The sequence below is a fragment of the Triplophysa dalaica genome, chromosome 15 (genome assembly GCF_015846415.1).
Source record: "Triplophysa dalaica isolate WHDGS20190420 chromosome 15, ASM1584641v1, whole genome shotgun sequence".
NCBI classification, from domain to species: domain Eukaryota; kingdom Metazoa; phylum Chordata; class Actinopteri; order Cypriniformes; family Nemacheilidae; genus Triplophysa; species Triplophysa dalaica.
In genome coordinates, this window is record NC_079556.1 from 110,311 (window position 1) to 132,846 (window position 22,536).

A 22,536-nucleotide genomic window follows, 5' to 3' on the forward strand; every position below is an offset into this window, starting at 1 on the left:
CCATAAAAGAAACAAACAGCACGTGCTGAATGCACCTTTGATACATGTTGTAAACTTGGTTAAATTGTTGGGTAAATATCAAATTCACACATACAATTGAAGAAAATATAATACATGATTTAATTACTTTATTTGTGATTTTAGGAAATTGTTCAAGAGCTTGAATTATTTAAAGAAACCAAATAGAAAATATCTGAGTTTATGTACCTCTGTCTCTGAATTTGTATCATTTTACTGTAGGGTATATTATTGTTTGTTTGTTCTTCAGTTGTTTGTCTAAAATTTGTATTTATTTATTTGTATGTGCCTTATGTTGTTGTTTTCGTTGTTCTCTGCCTCGTATTGTACAGTTGAGCAATAAATAAATAAATAACAAGAAGAAGAAGAAACAAACAAACAGCACGTGCTCTAGCGCCTTCCAGTGTTGCCAAGGTAATCCCGTGCGTGCTGACGTCAACAAAGGCCGTCCCTAGAAGATCGCTGGGTAACGGTAACCACGATTGTTTCTCGGTTTCTCCTTCGCCATGGATCCGCTGTTTCTGGCTTGGAGCTGCTACAGAAGACGAAAGTTTCAGAGATGTTCCGAGATCTGCTCGAAGATCCTGACAGAGAACCCGTATGACCAGGTTAGTGGGCGGTTCTCTTCTGGTTAGTGAGCGGTTAGCTGGTTAGCGCTGGATTAAGACCAAAGACTATAGACATTAACAAGACGCCGCAGTTGAATTGATATTAACGGGGAATTTGCAACGGATTACGTCCGTTTAAGTGAAGGAAGTCCCGCCTTCCAGTAGAAAGAGCCAATCATTATTCGCTACAAGCAAGTCCCAGACACCTCGGATTTATTGTATTTCCCACATTTACCATCCTTTGGATTTAGTAATATTAAAACATTATCGGTAATAATGATTAAGTGACATTAAGACAGGATTTATTAACATTAAACATCGACATTGTAGAGATGATTTGTGAGTTGAGGTGGAAAATATCCTTAATACAAGTTGTCTGGAACGGAATTAGACCCAGTGAGGTGTTTGCCATAAAGACAAGTGTCTAATAAAGTGATTCGTTTTCACAAGCTAATCCATACATCGCCCATAAAACCCGTCTACACACTCAAGAATATCGGATTTGGTCTCGTGTGAGTGAAATATCTGCCGGTCGGGGGAGTGAATATAGCGGTCGCGTGCAGAGACTTTACGTACAGAGACTTGGCGCTCATAATCGCGTGAAATACAGAACATCTCAATGTTACATGGGCTAAATACACTCGTTTATTGAACATGAATCATGTAACATATACTTACACGTCAACATTTCAAACAAATGAACTGTTGTGACTTTCCTCATTACTTTACCAAGGAGCCTGGGATGTGTCGTGTTTCTGAGGTATGTCTTTCTGTATGTCTTTCGTTTCCTGTTTTATATTCCACAGCGTATCCCAACCTATGATCCCCCAGTACTCCGTTATATTCCCACCATTCTATATATCAAAGTTCCAGTGTTTTCTGTATCAGCTGCTCTGAACACTAGCAGACCAGCTCTGTGTCAGTCATTCGTATGACATTATTCATAAATCATCTTTTGATTGTGATTGTGATTGTGATTGTGAAGGCAGCGTGGAGTCTGAAGACTCGAGCTCTCACAGAGATGGTTTACATCGATGAGGTTGAGGTGGATCAAGAAGGAATCGCAGACATGATGTTGGATGAGAACTCTATTGCTCAGGTTGCACGTAAGTACACTGTCACGGTAAAATGAAGTAATTATGATTCTCACATGACTTTGAGAAATTAAGACATTGTATTGGTCAGGGCCTGGAACATCTCTGAGAGTTGCAGGAACGGCTCAGGCTGGTGTACCCACTCCAGCTGTTAGGTATGAAATCTCCACATGCATTCATTGACACGTGTGTGGAGCACACACATCCATCCACATCTGGATCTGATATGAAGAGGTTTTCAAATGAGTGTAATGGCACATAAGCGTATAGTATTACCCTTTTATAATAACAGTCCTGAGTATCACCAGACACGAGCGGCACCACAAATGCCCATTCGTTCTTAATGGGTTTATTATCGTCGTGTCGCTCGAGTCCGGTCTGGACAACATGGAAAATAATAATGCCTTGTTTTGTCATGTCGCTCGAGTCCGTTGTAGACACGGTGAAACAAGGCGTGTGCTTTATCACAACACTTACATCATAACATAATATTGTCGTAACATTAGACTTCAAGTGTAAATGACACAAGATTTGCTCTTTGATTGGCTTTTAGCGTGTAGATGTGCTCCAATCACTGTACAGCTCAATAGTTTTGGCTGATCTTCACGTGAGGAGTGAAATTTCATTTGAGATATTTCTGTGTTGTAGACCCATGACTCAGTCAGGACGACCCATAACCGGATTCGTGAGACCCAGCACTCTCTCTGGTAGACCAGAAACTATGGAGCAGGCCATCAGAACCCCTCGGACAGCACAGATGGCCCGTCCCGTCACCAGCGCTTCTGGGAGATTTGTTCGATTGGGAACGGTACCTCACATCTTCCCTTCTGTCCCTCGTGTGGTTTGATAGGATACGATACGCTGTGCTTTCATGAGTGTCAGGTGTAATGATGAAGTCTTCTGTCTTATGATATCAGGCCTCTATGCTAACTAATCCAGAAGGACCTTTCATTCACCTCTCTCGCTTAAATTTGGCCAAGTATTCAAAGAGGCCGGAGTTGTCAAAGGTGCGTGGACGCTCAAAAGAAAAGTGCACGTGAACATGATCAAAGTTCTTGACAAAGTGAAATGATGCTTCTGACACTCTCTGACTCTCTCTCTCTCTCTCTCTTTCTCTCTCTCACACCCAAGACCCTGTTTGAATACATCTTTTACCATGAAAACGATGTGAAAAATGTAAGTCATTCTTCTGTGCCTCTTCATGTTACTATTCTTGTTTTTTAAACATGTATTCTTCTTTTCCAGTCTATATTTGTTGATCAGAGAGAGTGCACACTTATGCAGACTGCTTACTGTACATTTTTTATTTTTCTTTACCCCCTGTGTGATTCATATTGTTTTTCACTTGAATATATACAGTAGGTTGCGGTTTTATGTCAAAGTGGAAGAGGTTCTGACACCATTCATCTTGATTTCAGTTTTTGCATGACAAAGACGTGCAGTCTAAAGGTTTTTGCATATAAAGTTCTACATTGTTGTATGCGTTTTTTCTTATTCGGCGCTGGTTTGTGTCTCTGAATTGTCAAAACACCTCTTAAAAATGCATGCTACAGATGCGAAAAATCCAGAAAATCTAACCCACTCCGATTTTTTTATGACAGACCAAAATATAGGAGGCGAGTGTAATTGTGGCTGACACAACGTGTGAGATTTCGGATTCATTGCGCGATGAGCGTAACAGGGATGTTTTTAGATTGACTGTAAATCTTTCAAAAGATTTGAGTAAATTATTTTGAGTCTTTCAAAAGAAATAGTGCATTTGATGATGTGTGTTTGCAGGCGTTAGATCTGGCTGCTCTTGCGACGGAGCATGCTCACTTCAGAGACTGGTGGTGGAAGGTTCAGCTGGGCAAATGTTATTACAGGTGACCAATCATCACACTTCTCTTCATTTGTCAGTGAGACCCATAATCTGATTGTGAGGTCATCCCTTTACTCAGTCAATATGAAATAGATCAAGATTAAGTCTTCACAGAATGTTCTTCACATGATGATTTAATGTAGACGTCACAGAAACCATGACTTTATTTTGAAGAAACTGCTTTTGTGTAGGTTGGGTTTGTACCGTGAGGCTGAGAAACAGTTCCGGTCCGCTCTTGGTCAGCAGGAGTTTGTGGATACTTATCTGTACCTCGCAAAGGTGCTGTCGCACAACGCTCATCATCAACATCATGTAAAGTTTTGTGTCTCTCTGCTCACACGTCTTTACCTGTACAGGTGTATCAGCGTCTGGATCAACCAATCACAGCTCTGCAGGTGTTTAAGCAAGGACTGGATCATTTCCCTGGAGAAGTGACCCTCCTGACAGGAATCGCTCGCATCCATGAGGTGTTTGTGTGTGGGAGTCGCGTCTGTTATCTCATAAGATGTAACATTGAAGCACATCATGTCTTTAAACACAAACCTAACAACTAAAGACGGTCAATCAAAATGTCTTTAAGACTTCCTTATAGATGTGAAATATATGGACGGGTGTTGTTTACGTCTCGTGAGCTGATGATCTGTCTGTATATGAATGTGTCAAGATGGCTAACCTGCAGCCTTCAGGAGAATTCCTAATGAAACATTGATGTATCTTTCAGGAAATGAACAACATCCCTTCTGCTACAGAGTACTATAAAGAAGTCTTGAAACAGGACAACACACACGTGGAGGCCATGGCATGTATTGGCAGCAATCATTTCTACACGGATCAGCCTGAGATCGCCCTGCGCTTCTACAGGTGTCATTTCACTTTACACATTTAATGTTTAACATCATTACAGCATTCTCACAAGATCCGCTATGCATTGTGTGTGTGCGTAGGGAGGATGTGAAGTCATGTTTTTATGAAGTCTTGGAATACCACAGTCAGTTTTCATTAGTTGAAGGATCTCATTCAAGGTCATGTTCCTGAACATCTGAGTAGACTGTCGTCCTTTGGCGTGACACCCCTACAATATATTTGTATTCAAAACTGTGTGTTCATAGGAACAAATATTGTTATTCGTGTAAATAGCAAATGTCAGAAACAAATATGAGAAATCTCTCTTACGCTAGTTGTATATTACTAAGTTTTTGTCAAACACACATACGGTAGAGTTCAGTAGAAATATTTAAATGAATATTTTCTAGTTTTTCCCCTTTAAAATAAAGTCTCTAAAATGATTTCAGTGGTAGAACAGATCTTCATCGGATGAGTTCTACTGCCGCTGCTATATGAGCAGTCTCAGAGCGGCAAAGGCCACATCCCTATGCCCTAAGCCCTTCAAAGAAAGTAAGAGCTTCAAAGGGTTGAAGGGTGTAGCGGACCTAACAAGTGTCCTTCTGCGTCATCATCATGCCATGTCTATGCCATCTCCAAGCAAAGAATCATGAGGGCGTGTGCATAAGTTGAACCCTTTGAAATCCTTCATTCTGAAGCGCCCTTTGAAGTGGCCAGTTATAAAGCCTTCAATATGGCAGCCATGATTTTGTCACCTCGAAGGGCCATTCATGCGGCGAAATATCCGATATACAGACGCACCGCACCGTCTGTAAGTTGGGTGTCTGCGTGTCTGCTGAAGAGTGCCACATGGTTTCCAAACCATCGGTTCCATCAGCTTACTTGAACAAATTCATGTGTGTCGCGCTGCCCACAGGGAAGTGCTGCTTTAAGAAACTGAGAAAAATTGACAAAGTTTGTGACTCTTTCTGTTTTCTCTAACATATCAGACTTCACACTCCATACATTTATGTCATTTGTTTTTCACATCAAAAAATGTATGGCATACTGTATATATGTCAACTACTCAAATGTGGATATATCTTCTTAAGTGTAATGTTAGACAGTAAAGAGCTCATGAAGCATACAGTAAGAGATATAGAGAAAAACAAACACGTAGACGGACAGTGTGTGTGTTCTGCATCATTCATGTAAAGCTGTGTTTTAAAACCAATAATTAACTTCATTTTATACAGCAATCATATCTAATCTCTAGAACTCATGTGTTATTGTAAAGTAAATGATGAAGTCAATTGTGTGTTGTGATGTTTTTGGTGTAGTATACAGATCTATTATCAGCGTGCACCTCGTGTCTAACTGCAGCTATGCTGATATAGAGCAATATCACACTCCTGCCCCAGCGATATTGCATCACTATCTCGAAATGAACAAGAAGTTTCCTGTTGTCATGAGAGCATTTAACATTCAATCTTCTTCAGGGGCCGTCGCTATAAACCACAGTTACTGTCACAAATACTAAAGGGAGCTGCATAACATCCTAAAGAAGTCAGAGAATAATCTCTCTCTCTCTCTCTGTGTTGTGTGTGTGGTGTTTTAGGCGTTTGCTGCAGATGGGAGTGTTTAACTGTCAGCTGTATAATAATTTGGGTCTGTGCTGTTTCTACGGTCAGCAGTATGACATGAGTCTGTCGTCTTTCGAGAGAGCTTTGTCTCTGGTGTCCAGTGATGAAGAACAGGCAGATATCTGGTATAATCTGGGACATGTTGGAGTGGTGAGGATTCTGTGCATGAGTCTTATTTCATGATCTGAAGGCATATATTCTGACAACAGGTTCTTGTCTTTCATTTCAAAACATAAATGTTAGGTAAAACAATGCTCTCTTTTTCATAGTTCATTGGTATTAATGAAGCATTTAGAGTTTTTGTGTCCGATTTCTCTTAGCCATTGTTGATGCTCAAAACACCAAAACAGACACACCCCTAACCCCCATCAAATGTCCGTCCTGTGCACCTTACTGCTGATTGGCTACAAGGTTGTTTTTGTACTCGGCCCGACTTTGTCTAAACAAGCATCATTCGGAAATTGGACACCCCGCCTTTAATAGGTTTTAGTTAAACAGATGTAGTGTTTGAGATTCTGAAATGTTGATTTTTGTAACTAAACCGTGCTGTTCAAACATTACCTGTCAGATCTTGAGAAATGTAATTGGAGGATGTCTATTTGTGGTATATCAACAGCAGACATATTTTTCTTCTGATGTGTGTTTCACAGGGCATTGGTGACTTGACTCTGGCATATCAATGCTTTAAACTGACTTTGGCTTTCAACAACAACCACAGTGAAGCCTATAATAACTTAGCCGTACTGGAGCTCAGGAGGGGTCGTATTGAACAGGTAAGGGAGTGGGACAGGGTTCACGTGTCATTGTAAAAACACAACTTTACCTGGTTGACGCTGTGTTAGCTTGAAAAGCGTCCTCTGAAAACATTCATATGAAAAACTATACGGATTTACTCTTGAATTTTTACACTTTTAACAAAAAAATGTTTTGTGTCTTATTTTAGGAATATTGACATGCCATTAATTTGATTAATGCAAATGTTGTTACATGTACAAGGAATAATACATGGAAGTGTATAAACATGTATTACCATTTCTTTCTTTTTCTCTGTTTGCCAAAGGCTAAAGCTTTCCTGCAGACGGCTGCTTCATTGTCCCCTCACATGTATGAGCCGCACTTCAACTACGCAACCCTTTCTGATAAGGTAGAGTACAGTCTCAACATGAGGTTATGGATGTGTCTTTCAAATGCATTTGTTTCATAATGATGTTTCTTTACGACCTGAAGCTCGGCGATCTTCAGAGCAGCTACATGGCGGCTCAAAAATCTGAAGATGCTTTTCCTGAACACGTGGACACTCAACAGATCCTGAAAAACCTCCGACAACATTTCTCCACCTTATAAGATGACGTCATGTGACTGCTGGATGTTCTTCTGACAGCATAAATACTCATATGATCAGATGTATTTATGTAAACAATAAGCTTTACTTACCAGTTGTTTTTCCATAAGATGCATAATCTCATCCCAAACTTGCTTTGTGTTTGTTGTCAATATTTAAAACTGTTGAAACCTCATGTGGGTTTCATATGAGAATGAAAACACAACATTATATGAAATATTTATTAAAGAAGTGTTTAGTAAACCCAGCATTCACTGTGAGGTTGTCCAACAGATGTTAAAGGCTTGTTGGGTTACTGATGGAAAAGGGTTTTAGGAGCAGTTGTTCCACCCGACTGTCTCTTGACATCTTAACAAACAGGCACGAAACAACAGAATCAGACGAGGCAGGTTTATATTTACAGTATATCAGTGTGTGACTGTCTCCAGCCTGCCTGGTTTTGATAGGCTCCTTTATGAACCCACTTCTGTGTTTCTTTTTGAAATAGTATAATTATATAAAGACGAATAGTAGATATTGTAAGACAAAAATATAGAAAGTGTAAGTCACACAGTACAATGGATGTGTGAGGTCAGTTTCGATAAGCTAACTATATTGTGGCATAGACGCTTATGTTGAGTTTACAGTGTCATCGGTGAGTTAAATGAAAGCTTTATTAAAGAGTCGAGTCTTCAGTCTAGTTTTAAAGATGAAGTAACACATGCAGTTTCTGCACATTTCACATTAATCTTCAGAGTTTATCAAGCACAGAAACACTACGTCATACTCGTTTTTATCATGTTGACCATGTTAAGCATGAGAAAACAGCACATCTAACAGGTTGAAGTCAGAATCCATGACACAGCATGTTACACCATCTTTAAACTAAATGAGTGCGTCTGAATCCTCAACATGGCTATTAACCCTAACCAACCAGGACCACCTTCAGAAGATAGTGATGTTCTGGGAACATAACAGACCAGAGTTTTGCGACTACAGTGGATTGTAATCAGTCAATAGTTCACAAAGATACTGAGGAGCTAGATCATTCAATGCATTATGAGTTATTAGCAGGATTTTGATGTCTATTGGGAACTTCACAGGCAGCCGGTGCAGTGATCATAGAACTGGGCTTGTGTGGTGAAATTTCTTGATCTAGTGAGCACTCTGGCTGATGCTTTTTGAAGCAGTTGGGAGTTTATTAATTGTCCTGTTTAAAGATCCAAACGTGGCCCATCACGGGACTCCTTGCAGGGACAGTCAGGTTTAGATTTTTAATCTGAAGATATTTGCTAGAATACATGATGTCATCTGTCTGAACAAGATATCCAGGATAGATCTCGAGCGGAGAATTAGGCCCAAATCATTAAAAGATACATTAAAGAAAAAAATAATAGTCTAAAACCCCGAATGTATATGTTTATAGAAAATCAATCTACAGCAGTTATACAACAACACACAGAATAAATAAGGTTGAAGTATCATTTTACACATGGGCTACTTTTATCCCTGTGTGCACAAAACCCATCTTCAGTTTTTGCTGCTTAAACAGGGTACACCTAGTGCCACGGTGTACCCCAAGACCAAACATACCAAGAGGAAAGAAGACTTCTGAAAATATCAGGAAGAAACAGGCAGCCCATCAGTCTGAGGAAGACACAAGGGATGGGATTCTGTAGTCTGTCTTTTTTGGGAAAAGATTCAAAGCTTTAAGGGTGTGTGGAGAACAGCACCATCTGTTGGTTAATAAACAAAATACAGCAGTGGCCTCTAGAAGATCTTTCGAATGAGGCAATTGCCGAATGAAATGTTGATCAATTCAATTTGAATGTTTTGTGCTGAAATAAGCTTAAATAACACGTGTGTGTGTATTTGTCCATATAAAGTAATAAGTACTCATTCAAGTTCTCAACACAAGCTCTGACGCCTCGACTCAAATGTCATCTCCATCCACCATAAGACAAGTCAACTACAACTGAAGCCCATTGAGCATGCCCTCGACATGCAGACCTCTCTGACAGCATCTAAGGAACATGTACATGCATCTGCACAGACCTCACGCGACATTCACGGGAGGGTTGCTAGAAGGATGCAAAACTTTGCCATAGAGTATTTATACTAACCAGAGATTTTGGGGAAACCATTCTCTGGACACATGAATCCAAAGAAGATGATTTGGTCAAAATCGAATGTTCGAGCAGACAGTGAAGCATGATGGTGGAAATGTGACGGAGATTCAAGAGGTGTCATCATCCTTATACAGGCTAAACACCCACGTTTATTAGATCCATGTCACATGTGACCTGTCATGATCTTATTTACCCAGCACAAATGATTTTAAAACAATCTACAATATTGATAATAAAATGTAGAACTGAATATGTCAAGTTTACAGATTACAGCAGTGAAGATTACAACCTTGTAGTGAGTGGCCATTGATATTTGATGTAATCGCTGTTTGGATTCCATGTGACGTCAATAAAAAAGATTTTAAGGTAAAATCCTTTAACGCACAGCTAGCTGTGGATTATTCCGCGTTTACCATGGTCATTTACAAGTTAAAGCTTGTATTGATGTTTACAGTGTCATTTTAGATCAAACAGGTGAAAATGACGGTTATTTTGACAGTTCATTTAAAATGTAATCAAACTGACTGGAGCTGCACGTGCGTTAAAGGTGTTCAACGCACACCCTCCAGCCAATCAGAATCCAGTATTCAAACAGACCATTGTATAAAAAACATGTATTGTGTGATCATGTTAAACACTGTAGCATAATTCATCCTCTGAATTTGTCATTCTGTGTTGCTTTGGAGTTGCGTGTCGCAGGACGGCGAGATTGTGAGCGACATTTCAGGGATATTGGCATCTGGATCATGACAGATCCGTTTCCCATCGTCAGTTTGTACTCTGCAGTCCAGACAACCGGTCTTCTCGTGTAAAGGTCTGGTGACACATGGGAGGGGGATGTGAGGTGGCCGCACGGGGCGATAGGTAGCCCTGCGGAGCTCAATTAGCATTTCACAAGACCCTTTTCCCTTTTCTTTGGCGACCTTCCCCGCGGTGCTCGTGCTTTTGCTGGGATGGTCCTGTTTCTGGCCCTTGTTGCCGTTGGCAGGGTGACAGTATTCGAGTGTGCAAACTTGTGCTATTGTCCCCGAGCCAGAAGGAGCCATGGAGACCCCACTAATATGACACAGGAAAATGTTTGCTGATGGCGATTCTATGGGCTTTGTTTAACTCTTTCTCTTTCATGACGACTCGATTTAAGTCTCCAAATGTTTGACTACAAATGCAAGAGTGCTATCCAGCTCCTCCGCCTTTGTCCCGCCAGGTTTGAATGAGTAATTCAGCTTTTGTGTCGCTCGATTGAGGGGGCAAACAGAAAGACAAGATTCTTGAGCGCTCAAGCCCCCTTTCCATGGTTATGCGCACATCTCCTCAGCGCCCCCTCCCCCGTCCCATCCGCTCCTTCTCACATCACTTCTAAGGTAGAGAACTTAAGATCGCACGCGGTCGCTAAAAGTGAATGTTTACGAGGCATGCAGCGAGGCATATCTGACTGTCCAAAAACAGATTTGGTCTAACAGGAATCCGTATAGGACGCTTTTACTAAGAAATATTGCCTCTATTTTCCCTAGAGGATTTCCATGACAACAATTTGGGATGGCAAAGAATTCAGCACCGGGGATCTCGTCGGCTCACTGGGGTGCATTGTGAGCAAAGTGAGGTCGCTGATTGGTTCAAGGAGAGCACCATAACTGCAGCGAGTCTCAATACATTCAGCTTCTTTGAGGACTTCAGATGAGCTGGACATCACTTCAACAGCTTCTGTTATGGACTGGAGACGCTACGACAGATAGCGCTGTTGACTACTGGAGCGTTTCTATGGATGAGAGACTCCATCTATGGATGAGGTTTTTAATGCAGGTCAGTGTGTGTATAGTCATTGAACGGATGAGATGGCGAACTCTGACAGCGAGGTGAAAACTCTTCTGAACTTCGTCAATTTGGCTTCGAGTGACATCAAGGCCGCACTTGACAGATCGGCGCCCTGCAGACGCTCCGTCGACCACCGCAAATACCTTCAGAAACAACTCAAGCGATTCTCACAGAAATACACGAAGATCCCGCGCTGTCAGTCACACAGAACGAGCGAGCCGCACAAAACACCTGAGGATAAAGCGCCCGGAAATCTGCGTCGCTTGACTGACGCGCCCAGGCATGATGGGAATTATGACGAGGATTTGTCTCCGAGCTGCGAGCACGAAGCGCGCGCGGGTCAAGTGCCCATGCGCAACAGGCAGCTTCCGGCGTCCTTCTGGAAGGAACCGCAGCCCTCCTCGGGCAGGCGAGAACGCTTCGTCAAACATCCGCTAACTAACGGAGAGAGAAGAAAGATGATTTACGACGACGTGACACCAAACCCGCTGCTGCCCGTCGACGCCGAGCCGCTGAGGAGTGTGGTGTGCGCGTGCTGCTGCGCGCTTCAGTACCGCGGGCATCACACGCTTCACGGGCGCGTTCTCGCGCCTCACACTGACGCGGCGGCGTTCAGGAACAAAACTTACGGGACAAATTTCGAAATATCGCACAACATTATCGATGGATTACACGGCAGCAGCACGCATGTGGTTGTCAAGCCGATTCCCACGAAACCCGCGGTCTCGGCATCCATTTTCAGCGTGTTTGGATTCGTTTAATTCTCCTGTCAGAGAGGATCCACTAATGTAACGTTACACACATAGCGCTCAAGTTAACACACATATAGATGATCTCGTGCACACGAACGGGACGTTTTGAAGCACTTAAAATACAACTGTAGTCGTAGCCATGGTTTGAGCTTCTACGATTGTTTACGTAGTTTGTTTTTGTAGGAATTAGCAAAGCATTGCCAATAATGTGGCATCAGACCGGTGCATTTCTCATAACAATGTATAAACGTCAATGCTGTATGTTATTCCACTGGGATGTAGAGATTTATTTATGGTTTTTGTAGATGTTTTTCTATGACACCAATAATCCAGTTCATTAAAATGATCGAATAATTGACGGCTCGTGAGAAGATCTTTGTGTGTGACAAACAACAACACTACATCCCAGTCAAGATGAGGAGAAAATCCTTCACATGTGTGTTTATCACTCACATTTCCAGTGTGTTTTTAACATAGACAAGCTTAAAATAAAAGTCAACATTATAAGTTATAAAAGTATAAATAATAAAGCTAAAAAATACACAGCAGCACAAACATTTCATGGGTCCAGCACTTAAAGGGACAGTTCACACAAACATGAGAATTCTGTGATATTTCCTACTATGGTGGTCAATGGGGTCCATAAGAACTCTGTTTGGTTACACGCATTCTTCCAAATATCGTTCTCTGTTCAACAAAACAAAGACATTTATACAGATTTGCAACCACTTGAAGGTGAGTAAACGATGACAGAAAGTTTATTTTTGGGTGAAGTATCTCAGATCTTAAGTCTTATTTCATTTTGAATTCAGATCCAGACATCAGTGTGTGTGTCCATGAGGAGAAGGTGAAGATGGTGCGCTGGATCCTGTAGGTTGTAGAGCACACACGTAACGCAACATTGGGTTGGGAAGTGGCAGCGTGTTCACAGAGGAAAGACGTTGAGAACCCATCTGCTCTCGGATCTTCAGCCGACTGAGGTGCATCAGCTGCCGGGGGGATGCTGAAACACACACAATATCTTCACAATCACAACACATCATTCTTTCTGTAACAAGATCTGAGTTGAACGTTAATGAAATCATTGACTGGATGTTGATTATAAATGACACTCACATGTTTTCTCTTTAATAGTGAGCCACTCGTGACTCCTCTGCAGAAGATCTGTGATCCGACTACACATCTGAACATTTCCTACATAATCCAACAGAACATGAATGACAGCGCCGGCTCTCTGACTCCAGGACGACGAGCACATCCATTCACAAAACTGAGAGTAAAAAGACGTTTGTCAAGAAGAGATGATGCTTACCTGAACTGTGTAAATGAAACCTCATGTAATCAGAAGAAAGACTGAATATCAGATGAATACCTTTAGGGTTGGTTTTGTGCAGACAAGACTTCTTTGGCTCGTGTTGACTGGTGTAAAGTGAACCGGAGGCCAGTTGTGGTCCGTGTGACGTCGATCACATTTGAAACAGCTCTGAGCATCACAGCCGTTGTCCAGCAGATAGCGCAGAACGTTCAGATGTGAAGCGTACAGCAAGACTCCTGGAAAATCTGTGGCCGGCTCTGACGGACGAGCGTTGACGTCTGCCCCGTGTTCTACGAGTAAAGCCACGCTCTTCAAACATCCGTGACGTACAGCGAGCAGCAGAGGGCTGAAGGGATCCTTGTTAGGATCGGCTCCAGCGTTCAGCAGCATGGCAGCCGCCTGCGTGTTTCCGGCGGCGATGGCGCAGTACAGAGCGGTGACGCGCCGGTCGGAGAACATGGAGGAGCGTTCATCAGAGAGTCTGGTGTTGACATCACAGCCCGATTCAATCAGTAATCTGAGGATGTCCCGCCGGTCGTGCTCCGCTGCCACGTGCAGGGGTGAGATGCCGCTCTGGCGAACCTTTGCCCGGCTGCTGATGGGCATCAATAGGCACACGATCCTAGAAAGAACATCACAACAACCTTCTGAACGTTTGAAGTTGACTGTCAACATTAAACAGATGAACGGAGTATCTGGTGTAGTTTGTGAGCTGTGTCTGACATCAGCACACTTCACTGGGTTCACTTTCAAAATAATCACAAACTAACACAAATATTTCATGTCATGCTAATTATGATTAGATTGAGACTTCAGTGTCTTTTGAAACCCATCCATGGTAAATCATACAGTGAGTGTCAGTAACAGCCGTGTTTTCACCTCGTGGGGACAGTTCCTCCATGAGGAAACACAAACCAAATGATGTTTGCTTGATATGTTTGTGTGATGGGTCGGTTTAGCGATAGAGTGGCGGTTGGGGGATGACAAGTCCCCATAAAACATGTGTGTGTCAGACAAATGCTTACTGTATGTGTGTGTTCGTGTGTCAGAAAAAACATTATGTGTGTTTGTGTGTTAGACAGATGCTTACTGTTTGTGTGTGTGTGTGTGTGTTAGATAAATGCTTACTGTGTGTGTCCGTGCTGTGTGGCCACATGTAGAGGCAGAAGTCCTCCACGTGATGTTGTGTTGGCATCAGCGTGATGTTGCAGTAAAACCTTCACAGCATCTGTGTGTCCGTGTCTACACGCTAAACTGAGAGCGGTGTTTCCATCACACGACTGAACATTCACACCAGCACCTGCACAACAAATCTACAGCTGATCTTTCTAATGATGAAACCTTCCAGGAGCAACTCATTTACATTTATGTATTTGGCAGACGCTTTTATCCAAAGCGACTTACATTGCATTGTATTTATACTTGGGTATCTGCAATCCTCTGGGATCAAACCCACAACCTCCCAATGCTCTTACCACTGAGCTACAGGAAACTCAAGTAACAAAACATTCACAGGTGGTTTATAACGTTCTGCTTGTCCCTTGATGAATAGTCTGACAAGCATCAGTACCGTTTCTGATCAGACAGGTAAGAGTCGGTGTCCGTCCGTGTCGTGCCGCCTCTATTAAAGGTGTGACGTCATCAGCGTCACGGGCGTCTATAGATGCTCTGGCCTTCAGGAGCGTCTCGCAGAGCTCGGTGTGGTCCCGTCTCACAGTCTCGTGTAGAGCTGTCCGGCCTCGATAACATCGCTGGTTTACTGACGCCCCAAACAACAGGAGAAGCTTCACAGAGCGGACACACTCCTGCTCACACGCTGAAAAACATCATCACCGTGAAACACATGTACACCACACATGTGATCTCATGACACATCTGACCAGTGTGATGTGCTGAATCAACCTTTATAAAGCGGCGTCTCTTTGTTTTTGTTGCAGATGTCAGGATCCGCTCCGGCTTCTAGAAGAAACCTCACACAGTCCAAGTGTCCAGCGTGAACGGCCAGCAGGAGAGGCGTCTGCTCGTGGAGCGTGCGCTTATCTACACACGTGTGCTGAGCTGATCATGTAATAAAGGGTCATTATTGCACAGGATTTCTGTAAATGACCAATAACAGTGAATCATGCAGAAACTCAACCTGTTTGACCACTGAATTCTTCAGAAGGATTTGTGGATGTGTTTTTACCTTTCAGCAGAGCCCGAAGAGCATCGGTGTGACCACGATGAGCCGCTTCGTGAAGATCCGTCCAGTCCTCGGATTCGCACGCCGATGACGTCACGTCAGCCGCTGCACAGATCGATCTGCACGAGAGAAAAACATCCCGATCAAAAATACATAAATCTCGCCTTCTGCGTTCAGGTCACATTTGTTTGTATAGAACTCTTCACAAAGATTGTCTTTCAAAGATTTCATTCAAGATTTCAAGATTTGTTTGTGTTTCATTTAGTAGATATCAAAATTCAAATGTCGTTGTGTTTGTTTGTGTGGTTAAGAGTCAAAGCTGTGACAAATGCCACGCCGCGATCGTCCACTATAAACAAACACAGAAAAGCGTCACATTTAAATCACGAGCCGAATTAAAATCACGTCAATGTTGAACCGGCCGTGAGAAATCGCGCATACCGTGTAAAAGCAGATCAGGTCAGTTTACTGTTGGACGGTCATCGTGCGGTGATAATAATAAAAGAGTGAATGAAAGACTCACTGTGTGTCGTCCTGGTTTGCTCGCTCATTTGATGTTTTCCACGAGTTTCGTTTCGTGTTATTTGATCGAAATAAAGAGAAATATTCCGCGTAACTGAATCGTGTCATTGTGTTTATTGTGTCGCGCAGCGCGTGCGGAGACAAAGGGACGACGACGAAGAGTCGCGCGAGCGCTCAGCTGTCCGTGGGTTAATTTTAGCTTTGCTTGACATTACCATATTTGACTACCCCACTCAGAACCCACCTAACCGGCTTGAGGTCTCTGGATGAGATTGTCATGACAGAATTCTGCTGAGGTGTTTTGTTAAAAGTTCCTGATAACAGGGAAACGCGCTGAATTTAAGAAGCGACCGGACCGGTTGTGCGTGTGACGGACTCCACATGTCTCTCTCTTTCCACGATAAACATGCTTTTAAAAGAGAGGGGGTGGGGCTGTCAGCTGTTTCATGCATGTGTACATCAGCTCACACGTGTTCATGTCACAGATCAATGACGCTTGATTGCACGTGAGTTATTATAATTTGAGTTATAATTACTTGATTTATAAGTAATAACAGGTTTATATCATTCGTCGTCATGTGTCGGACGATGCATTGCAATATAATTCAGCAATTGTCCCGTTTTCAGTGTAAACATGACTGAGTGTGAGATGCTGAGCTCCAGCTGAAGCGCTGACTGAAGCCTTTTATGGACAATACAGCTCTTCATTCACATGCACACGCACACACACACACACACACGTATGTTTTATTATCCAGTCCATGGGTGAAATGAGTTGTATACTGTACATACTGTATATTTTATCCCCTAACCCTTAAACCTAAAGATCCTAGAAAACTTTTTGCATTTTTAGATTTTCAAAAATTATCTTTCTGTACAATTTATACGCTTTTTCTGCCCATGAGGACCTCACAGTGACACGAGTCCCCATGAGCTGGTGTGCATTCAGGTTTAGGTCCCCACTAACATATAAAAACAAATCCACACACACATGCTGGGTTTACATATTTTATGAGGACTTTCCATAAGACAGAATGCTTTTTATTTTACTGTATTTTGTGGGTTAGGGTGTTTGATGTATTTTGATGGTTTCAAACGTGATTTAGTTTGATTTATAAGCTGTTTTCCTCAAAAGTCCCCACGAGATGAAAAATGACTGTTATTATTAGCCTTCAAGGTCCAGGAAAATGATCCCACGGGATTACTACACTTAAAACCAAAAAACCTGGGATACTGTAGTAAAACTAGTTACCTCAAAAACATAGATAAAACATGTTTACTAGAGTTAATCCACAGTTTAGTAAATAGAAAGCTATGCACCAACAATAAACATGGTTATTCCCCTTTTAACACAGTTTTTTTTCTACCAATAAAGGCAGGACACACGCACCCGCGCGTGCGCGCCCACACACTTACCTGACGAAAATAACCATCGAGGGTTCATCAAATCATCATTTATAAGTCCACGTGATTTTGAAAGATAACACGTGCTCTCGGTGTTGTGTTAACCATCATTTGTCACACAAACGCATTCTGATGAACACAATTGTCATTTATTGTGAAAAACGTCCTTTTTGACTTCTGCGCAGACTGATATAACATCGAAATATCGCGAGAGCGATTCGACGTGACAGAAGTGGGACGTCACGACGCTTTTCTGTTGTGTTTGTTGCGGTTACCATAGCAACATCTGAGGAGCTGCTCCGTTTTTACGCGTTTTCTTCTGTCGCTTCTGAGCCGTTAAAGTAAAGATGGATCTAAACTCTTTACCTGTTCTGACAGACTCACAAAAAAAGCTGAAAGTTGAAAACAGAAGGAAAAACATCTTTGTTACGCAGGTGGACGAGCTCAGGTAAGATTTTTCTGTTTTAATATGATGATATTAAAACACATTTACTGTGACTGTTTGTGTTTTCCACAGAGAGCGAAACACTGAGCAGATGAAACACATCCCTGTGATAACAGAGGTATGACTGTGTGTGTGTTCTCACACTGTGTTGTGTTGCAGTCAGTGTGTGATGTATAATGTGGTTCTGTAGTGTTCTAGTGGGATCCTGGAGACGGGTGTGAACACACTTCAGTCAACACTGCTGCTGAAGAAACAGGTGGAGATGAACCACGCGCACACAAATCTTCTGGACAAACGACAGCAGTTTAAAGACGTCATGCAGATCCTGCAGCAGAGAAGAGCAGATCTACAACACAAACAGCTGGAGGTGAATCTCCACACAGACAAAACAACACAAACATGGTTAAAGTAGCAGAAACACGCTCCAGCTGCTGAAACACGGTCTGATCCATGATCACATGACACTCACTCTTCACTGAATATCGTTCTGTTATGAGAGTCCCAGATTGTATAAACAGGATTCTTTCTTGTCCAGGCAAAACAAAGGGCAGCGAAATTTGAGAAATTTGTAGAAGAGGTTAGGGTTAGGTAATGAGATCAAACGTCGGCGCGCCTTGAAGAAATTCCTGCAGGAAAAGCAGCAGAATGAGTGTAAAGAAAAGGAGAAAGCTGAACTCTCAACACAACTGGAACGACTACAAGCAAGGTGAGCAGACCGTTACACTCGGACATTCAAAACCCAGACGTGTCAGGGAATCTCACTACATGTGTGTGAAACATGTTTCAGTTGTGTGTTATCAATTCAACAGGCGACTTTATTTACAAGAGCGCGTGAAGAAATATAAGATTTTTGAAGAGTTTCTGTTGAAGGTTCTTCAGGTACTTCCAGACAGTAAGTCCAGACATGTGATGAACGTGCATGTGTGAGTGTGTGTGTGTGTGTTTCTCTGTTGAGTGTTTGATGTGCTTTGAATCTCATGCAGACTATCTGGGCTATGGAACAGATTTAGTGACGCCAATAATCAGACGTCATGAGACACTGTCCACCTCACGCCAGGAGCTTCTGCAGCACTTAACCTCTCTGACGGAGGAGCTCAAGACAGACCAACACCACCTCGACGTTCTCAAACAACAACACGGCACATACAAACTGGTATCACACAAACACTATGATACACTTTTATCACAGTGTGAACACACTGGAGCACAACACAAGATGATGACGATCTCATCTTTATTCAGTAGAAGCATCATCCATGTGACATGACCCTTCAAGAACTCATGACACTTTATTAAAGCCCTGAGCTGACCTCTGTAAACTCAGATTATAAATGTGATGTGTTTATGATTCTTGATGTAGATGAGTAACCAGAAGTTAACAGAACTGCAGACACAGTTGGATGAAATAAAAGAGAAGAAGAAACAGCTGGAGATGAAGCTGCAGATGAGTGTGGGTCAATCCAGAGATCAGGTCTGTACACACCTCCTCAAACAACACAACTCCAACATCAATCAACCAGTGTTGTAATGTCACAAAGTAAAAATACTCAAGTACAGGACTGAAGCAGTTTTTGGTGGTATCTGAGTCTTTTAGGCAGTCTTTCTGCAGACTTTTACTTTACTCCACTTCATTTCCCCTAAGCATGTTCATTACTACAAAATAAAAGCGTAGAAACAGAAAAAGACAAGTCTGCGACCAGTGTTGGGTGTAACTAGTTACTAAGTAATTAGTATCTGTAATGTAATGTCCTTTGAAAGGCTAAAGTAATGGATTACTCTATTTTCGCTGTAATTTAATAACAGTTACTTCTGATGTAATTAAACTAAATACTGTGTGTGATATGTGTGCAATGGTGGAATTGAAATCAAAATTCAAAGTCTAACTTTAAAATCTGTGCTTTAATGTATAGTTCTCACATTTGTATAGTTTGGTCAGTTAATAATACTACTTTATGTAGTTTTATATTATTTACTTGAATGAATTAAAAGAGCTGTTTCATGTCTATCAATCAGTGAACTAGTAATAAGTCATTAAACACTTTTTGGAGAGAGTCATTTGTACAGTATTCTAATTACTCTACTGAATATGTGATTAGTAACTAGTAATGGATTACTTTTCCAGAGGAACCTGCACAACACTGCTGGTGATGGGGTCACCTTGACAGTGCTGAACCAATCATTGGTTAAAGCTCAATGCACAAGTGCAAAAGGTGCCCAATAAGAACAAGCAGGTCGCGCCTGTAGAGTCCGGTGTAGACACAGAGGGATAATAAGATATGAAAGAAAGTTATAAAGATGGGGTTTCTGAACTTGTATTTTGATAGTATGGCAATTTGGCCACATGTTGTTCCTGATAAAACTAAGTAATACGTTGTGCATTTCTTTTACATTTTTTAATCTTTATGCTAAAAAAATGAACCTTTCTATTAACAGCGTTTGCTTCAACTTTACTTTAAATACTTAAGTAGATTTAATATAAAAAGTACTTTGGAGACTGAAGTTGAATATTTATCTGACACTTTTAGATTTTAAGTAATTTTCTGGCAAGATGTACTTTTGCTGTACTTTTACTCAATTATTGCGTCAGGGACTTTATACATCAACTATAGCGACTGTGTTAGCCATTTCACAGCCAAACATGACTTTTCCATTTAAAAAGAAGTCTCCAAGATCAGGCGCCTCATTTATCAAATGGGAGTTTGCACAGATTTAGTTGTAAAGCGCGCTAACGCAAAAAAAATCATATTTATAAAAACGGTCTTTGACGTGTCGTAGTGTTCAAGGTCATGTCAGGGTCTGAGCAGTCGTACGCACTTTTGAGTTGCAGGTGTTTGGAAATAAGAGTCATTCTTGCTGCTTGGCAGTACAGGTGTTTTCTGTGCATATGTTGGTTCTATGAATCACACGGTGCACTTTGAGAAATTATTGTAAAATCAAACACGGACGGTTTCTACACAACACTTTATAAATGAGGCCCCAGGTGTGGCACGATGGCGAGTGAATCATATCGCTTTGAGTCAACTTGAACTGTTTAAAGAGATTGATCTGTTCTCCAACAGACTTCACGAGTAATGACTTCTACATGATATGAAACGCTCTGCTGTCGGCCGTTTGTTCATATGTCATGTTATGAAGCACATGGACTGGTTTAGTGTTGTGGTTTCTTCATGTGAATGGTGTGACAGGTGGAGGAGATGGGCAGTGTTTTCATGGCTGTAAGGAGTCTTGGAGAGCAGTGTTATCTGAATCACTATGGACCTCTAGATGTCATGGACACAATGAGCATGATGGACATGATAAAGGTACGACACCACTGATGTTGACTCCTGCATGTGAAACATCATGAAACATCTTCTTCATCACACACTTTTAAAGGAGTTCATTATGGAGAAAGCAGACCTGGAGAAAAGAGCCACGAGACTCACAGACACCAGTTCAGGAACACCAGGAAAAAAAGCTTCCAGTAAAATCCACATGAAGTCCTCCAGTAAGAGCAGCAGCAGACCAGCAATGCAGATCCCTCAGTAATCACCACTTTACATTTTATTTTTATAATTACTGTATGATGTTGTGGATCATGGGATATTCTCACGAAACATCATGGAAGTAAATATTTAAATTATAAAACATATAACTCACAAATTGTGATCGCACACAAAAGCATCATTTTTACATAATTAATTATTCCTGTACAGGATTGTATTGTTTTTTCTGCTGAAATTCTCATGAAAAAGTCAATGAAAACATTCTGAAAAGAACAATTGAATGTACTACTTGATGTTCTTGTATGACAAAAAATTATAATTCACGGAATATTTATGTATAATAAAAATGAAGAAATAGTGAAAGAAAGAAGTGTCCATGACTGTCTCATCCTTCCCAATAGTTTAAATGACTGTTTACACACACGCCAAAATATAAACATTAAGCTAGATTTTATGTGACGAAACACACCTGCCAGTGCCTCTCAAATGGCTGCCAGGTTAACAGATGACTGACTTAACTTCATATTCTCTTCATTCTCATTACAGATACAGGTCGTTTAAGATATTTAGAAAATTGTTACATGAATGTCTTATCTATTTATGAAAACCTGTTTAGGCATCATTACTTTTCTTCTCTTAAGCTTAACATGCTATGGGATTGACTGTTTTAAAAGGTGACTGTATACTGAGAAGTTTATGAAACTAAATGTTGAAAGTGTTTCCAGTCATGCTTTTAAACATGTTATAACTTGTTTTTAATGAATTATAAAGCATGTTGAAGCAGGTGTTTTTAAGAAAATCATTTCATGAGAGTCACCCAGATGCACAATTTAGTCATTCTTTTGGAATTTCTAACATGCCAATAAATCCATAACCCAGTGTGCTTCCTTATACTGTGTAGGTTTACTATCAGTGTTGGGTGTCACTAGTTATAAGTAGTACTAAGTTACTTTAATTTCATTACTTTTCCCTTAAAAAGTAAAGGGATTACTCTTATTTGTTCTGTACTTTAATTAGTTACTTCTGATGTAACAGAAATAAATACAGTGTAATTTATACAATAGAGGAATTGACATCAAAATTCAAAATGTATCTTTAAAATTCATGCATTAATGTATTATTC

The 22,536-nt window shown here is 41.3% G+C and overlaps 4 protein-coding genes across 9 annotated transcripts; 3 read left to right on the top strand and 1 right to left on the bottom strand.

The window, feature by feature from the left end:
- Positions 1–223: 223 nt before the first annotated feature.
- ttc8 (tetratricopeptide repeat domain 8) lies at positions 224–7,636 on the top strand. 4 transcript variants are annotated; one of them, XM_056768535.1, is made up of 14 exons: positions 230–626; positions 1,616–1,732; positions 1,812–1,875; positions 2,369–2,528; positions 2,638–2,727; positions 2,852–2,896; positions 3,500–3,585; positions 3,773–3,860; positions 3,938–4,048; positions 4,303–4,442; positions 6,022–6,196; positions 6,697–6,819; positions 7,107–7,190; positions 7,274–7,636. In XM_056768535.1, the coding sequence occupies exons 2-14, from the start codon at positions 1,648–1,650 to the stop codon at positions 7,388–7,390; spliced, it is 1,368 nt and encodes a 455-aa protein (XP_056624513.1). In that variant the 5' UTR covers positions 230–626; positions 1,616–1,647; the 3' UTR covers positions 7,391–7,636. The 4 variants fall into 4 exon arrangements, with proteins under 4 accessions (XP_056624514.1, XP_056624513.1, XP_056624511.1 ...); XM_056768533.1 differs by having other exon boundaries at positions 231–626; positions 1,612–1,732; XM_056768534.1 differs by lacking the exon at positions 230–626 and adding an exon at positions 638–1,386 and having other exon boundaries at positions 1,612–1,732.
- Positions 7,637–9,275: 1,639 nt separating this feature from the next.
- Positions 9,276–12,418, top strand: LOC130436582 (protein FAM181A-like). Its single transcript, XM_056767362.1, has one exon. It carries the CDS (start codon positions 11,329–11,331, stop codon positions 12,067–12,069), a length of 741 nt encoding a protein of 246 aa, XP_056623340.1. The 5' UTR covers positions 9,276–11,328; the 3' UTR covers positions 12,070–12,418.
- asb2b (ankyrin repeat and SOCS box containing 2b) lies at positions 12,318–17,655 on the bottom strand. Of its 3 annotated transcripts, none has more exons than XM_056767360.1 (8): positions 17,496–17,655; positions 15,561–15,676; positions 15,278–15,433; positions 14,946–15,191; positions 14,504–14,675; positions 13,433–13,997; positions 13,177–13,330; positions 12,318–13,063 (listed from the first exon to the last, which is right to left on the bottom strand). In XM_056767360.1, exons 1-8 carry the CDS (start codon positions 17,510–17,512, stop codon positions 12,882–12,884), a joined length of 1,608 nt encoding a protein of 535 aa, XP_056623338.1. In that variant the 5' UTR covers positions 17,513–17,655; the 3' UTR covers positions 12,318–12,881. The 3 variants fall into 3 exon arrangements, with proteins under 3 accessions (XP_056623338.1, XP_056623337.1, XP_056623336.1); XM_056767359.1 differs by lacking the exon at positions 17,496–17,655 and adding an exon at positions 16,324–17,489; XM_056767358.1 differs by lacking the exon at positions 17,496–17,655 and adding an exon at positions 16,081–16,317.
- Positions 17,656–17,722: 67 nt separating this feature from the next.
- Positions 17,723–22,522, top strand: si:ch1073-416d2.4 (coiled-coil domain-containing protein 42 homolog). The gene is given in 10 exon segments (XM_056767361.1): positions 17,723–17,931; positions 18,001–18,046; positions 18,119–18,295; positions 18,464–18,505; positions 18,507–18,634; positions 18,738–18,820; positions 18,912–19,081; positions 19,289–19,399; positions 21,114–21,230; positions 21,304–22,522. Coding segments are annotated over 10 exon segments (1,128 nt in total). The 5' UTR covers positions 17,723–17,830; the 3' UTR covers positions 21,457–22,522.
- The last annotated feature ends 14 nt before the right edge of the window (positions 22,523–22,536 follow it).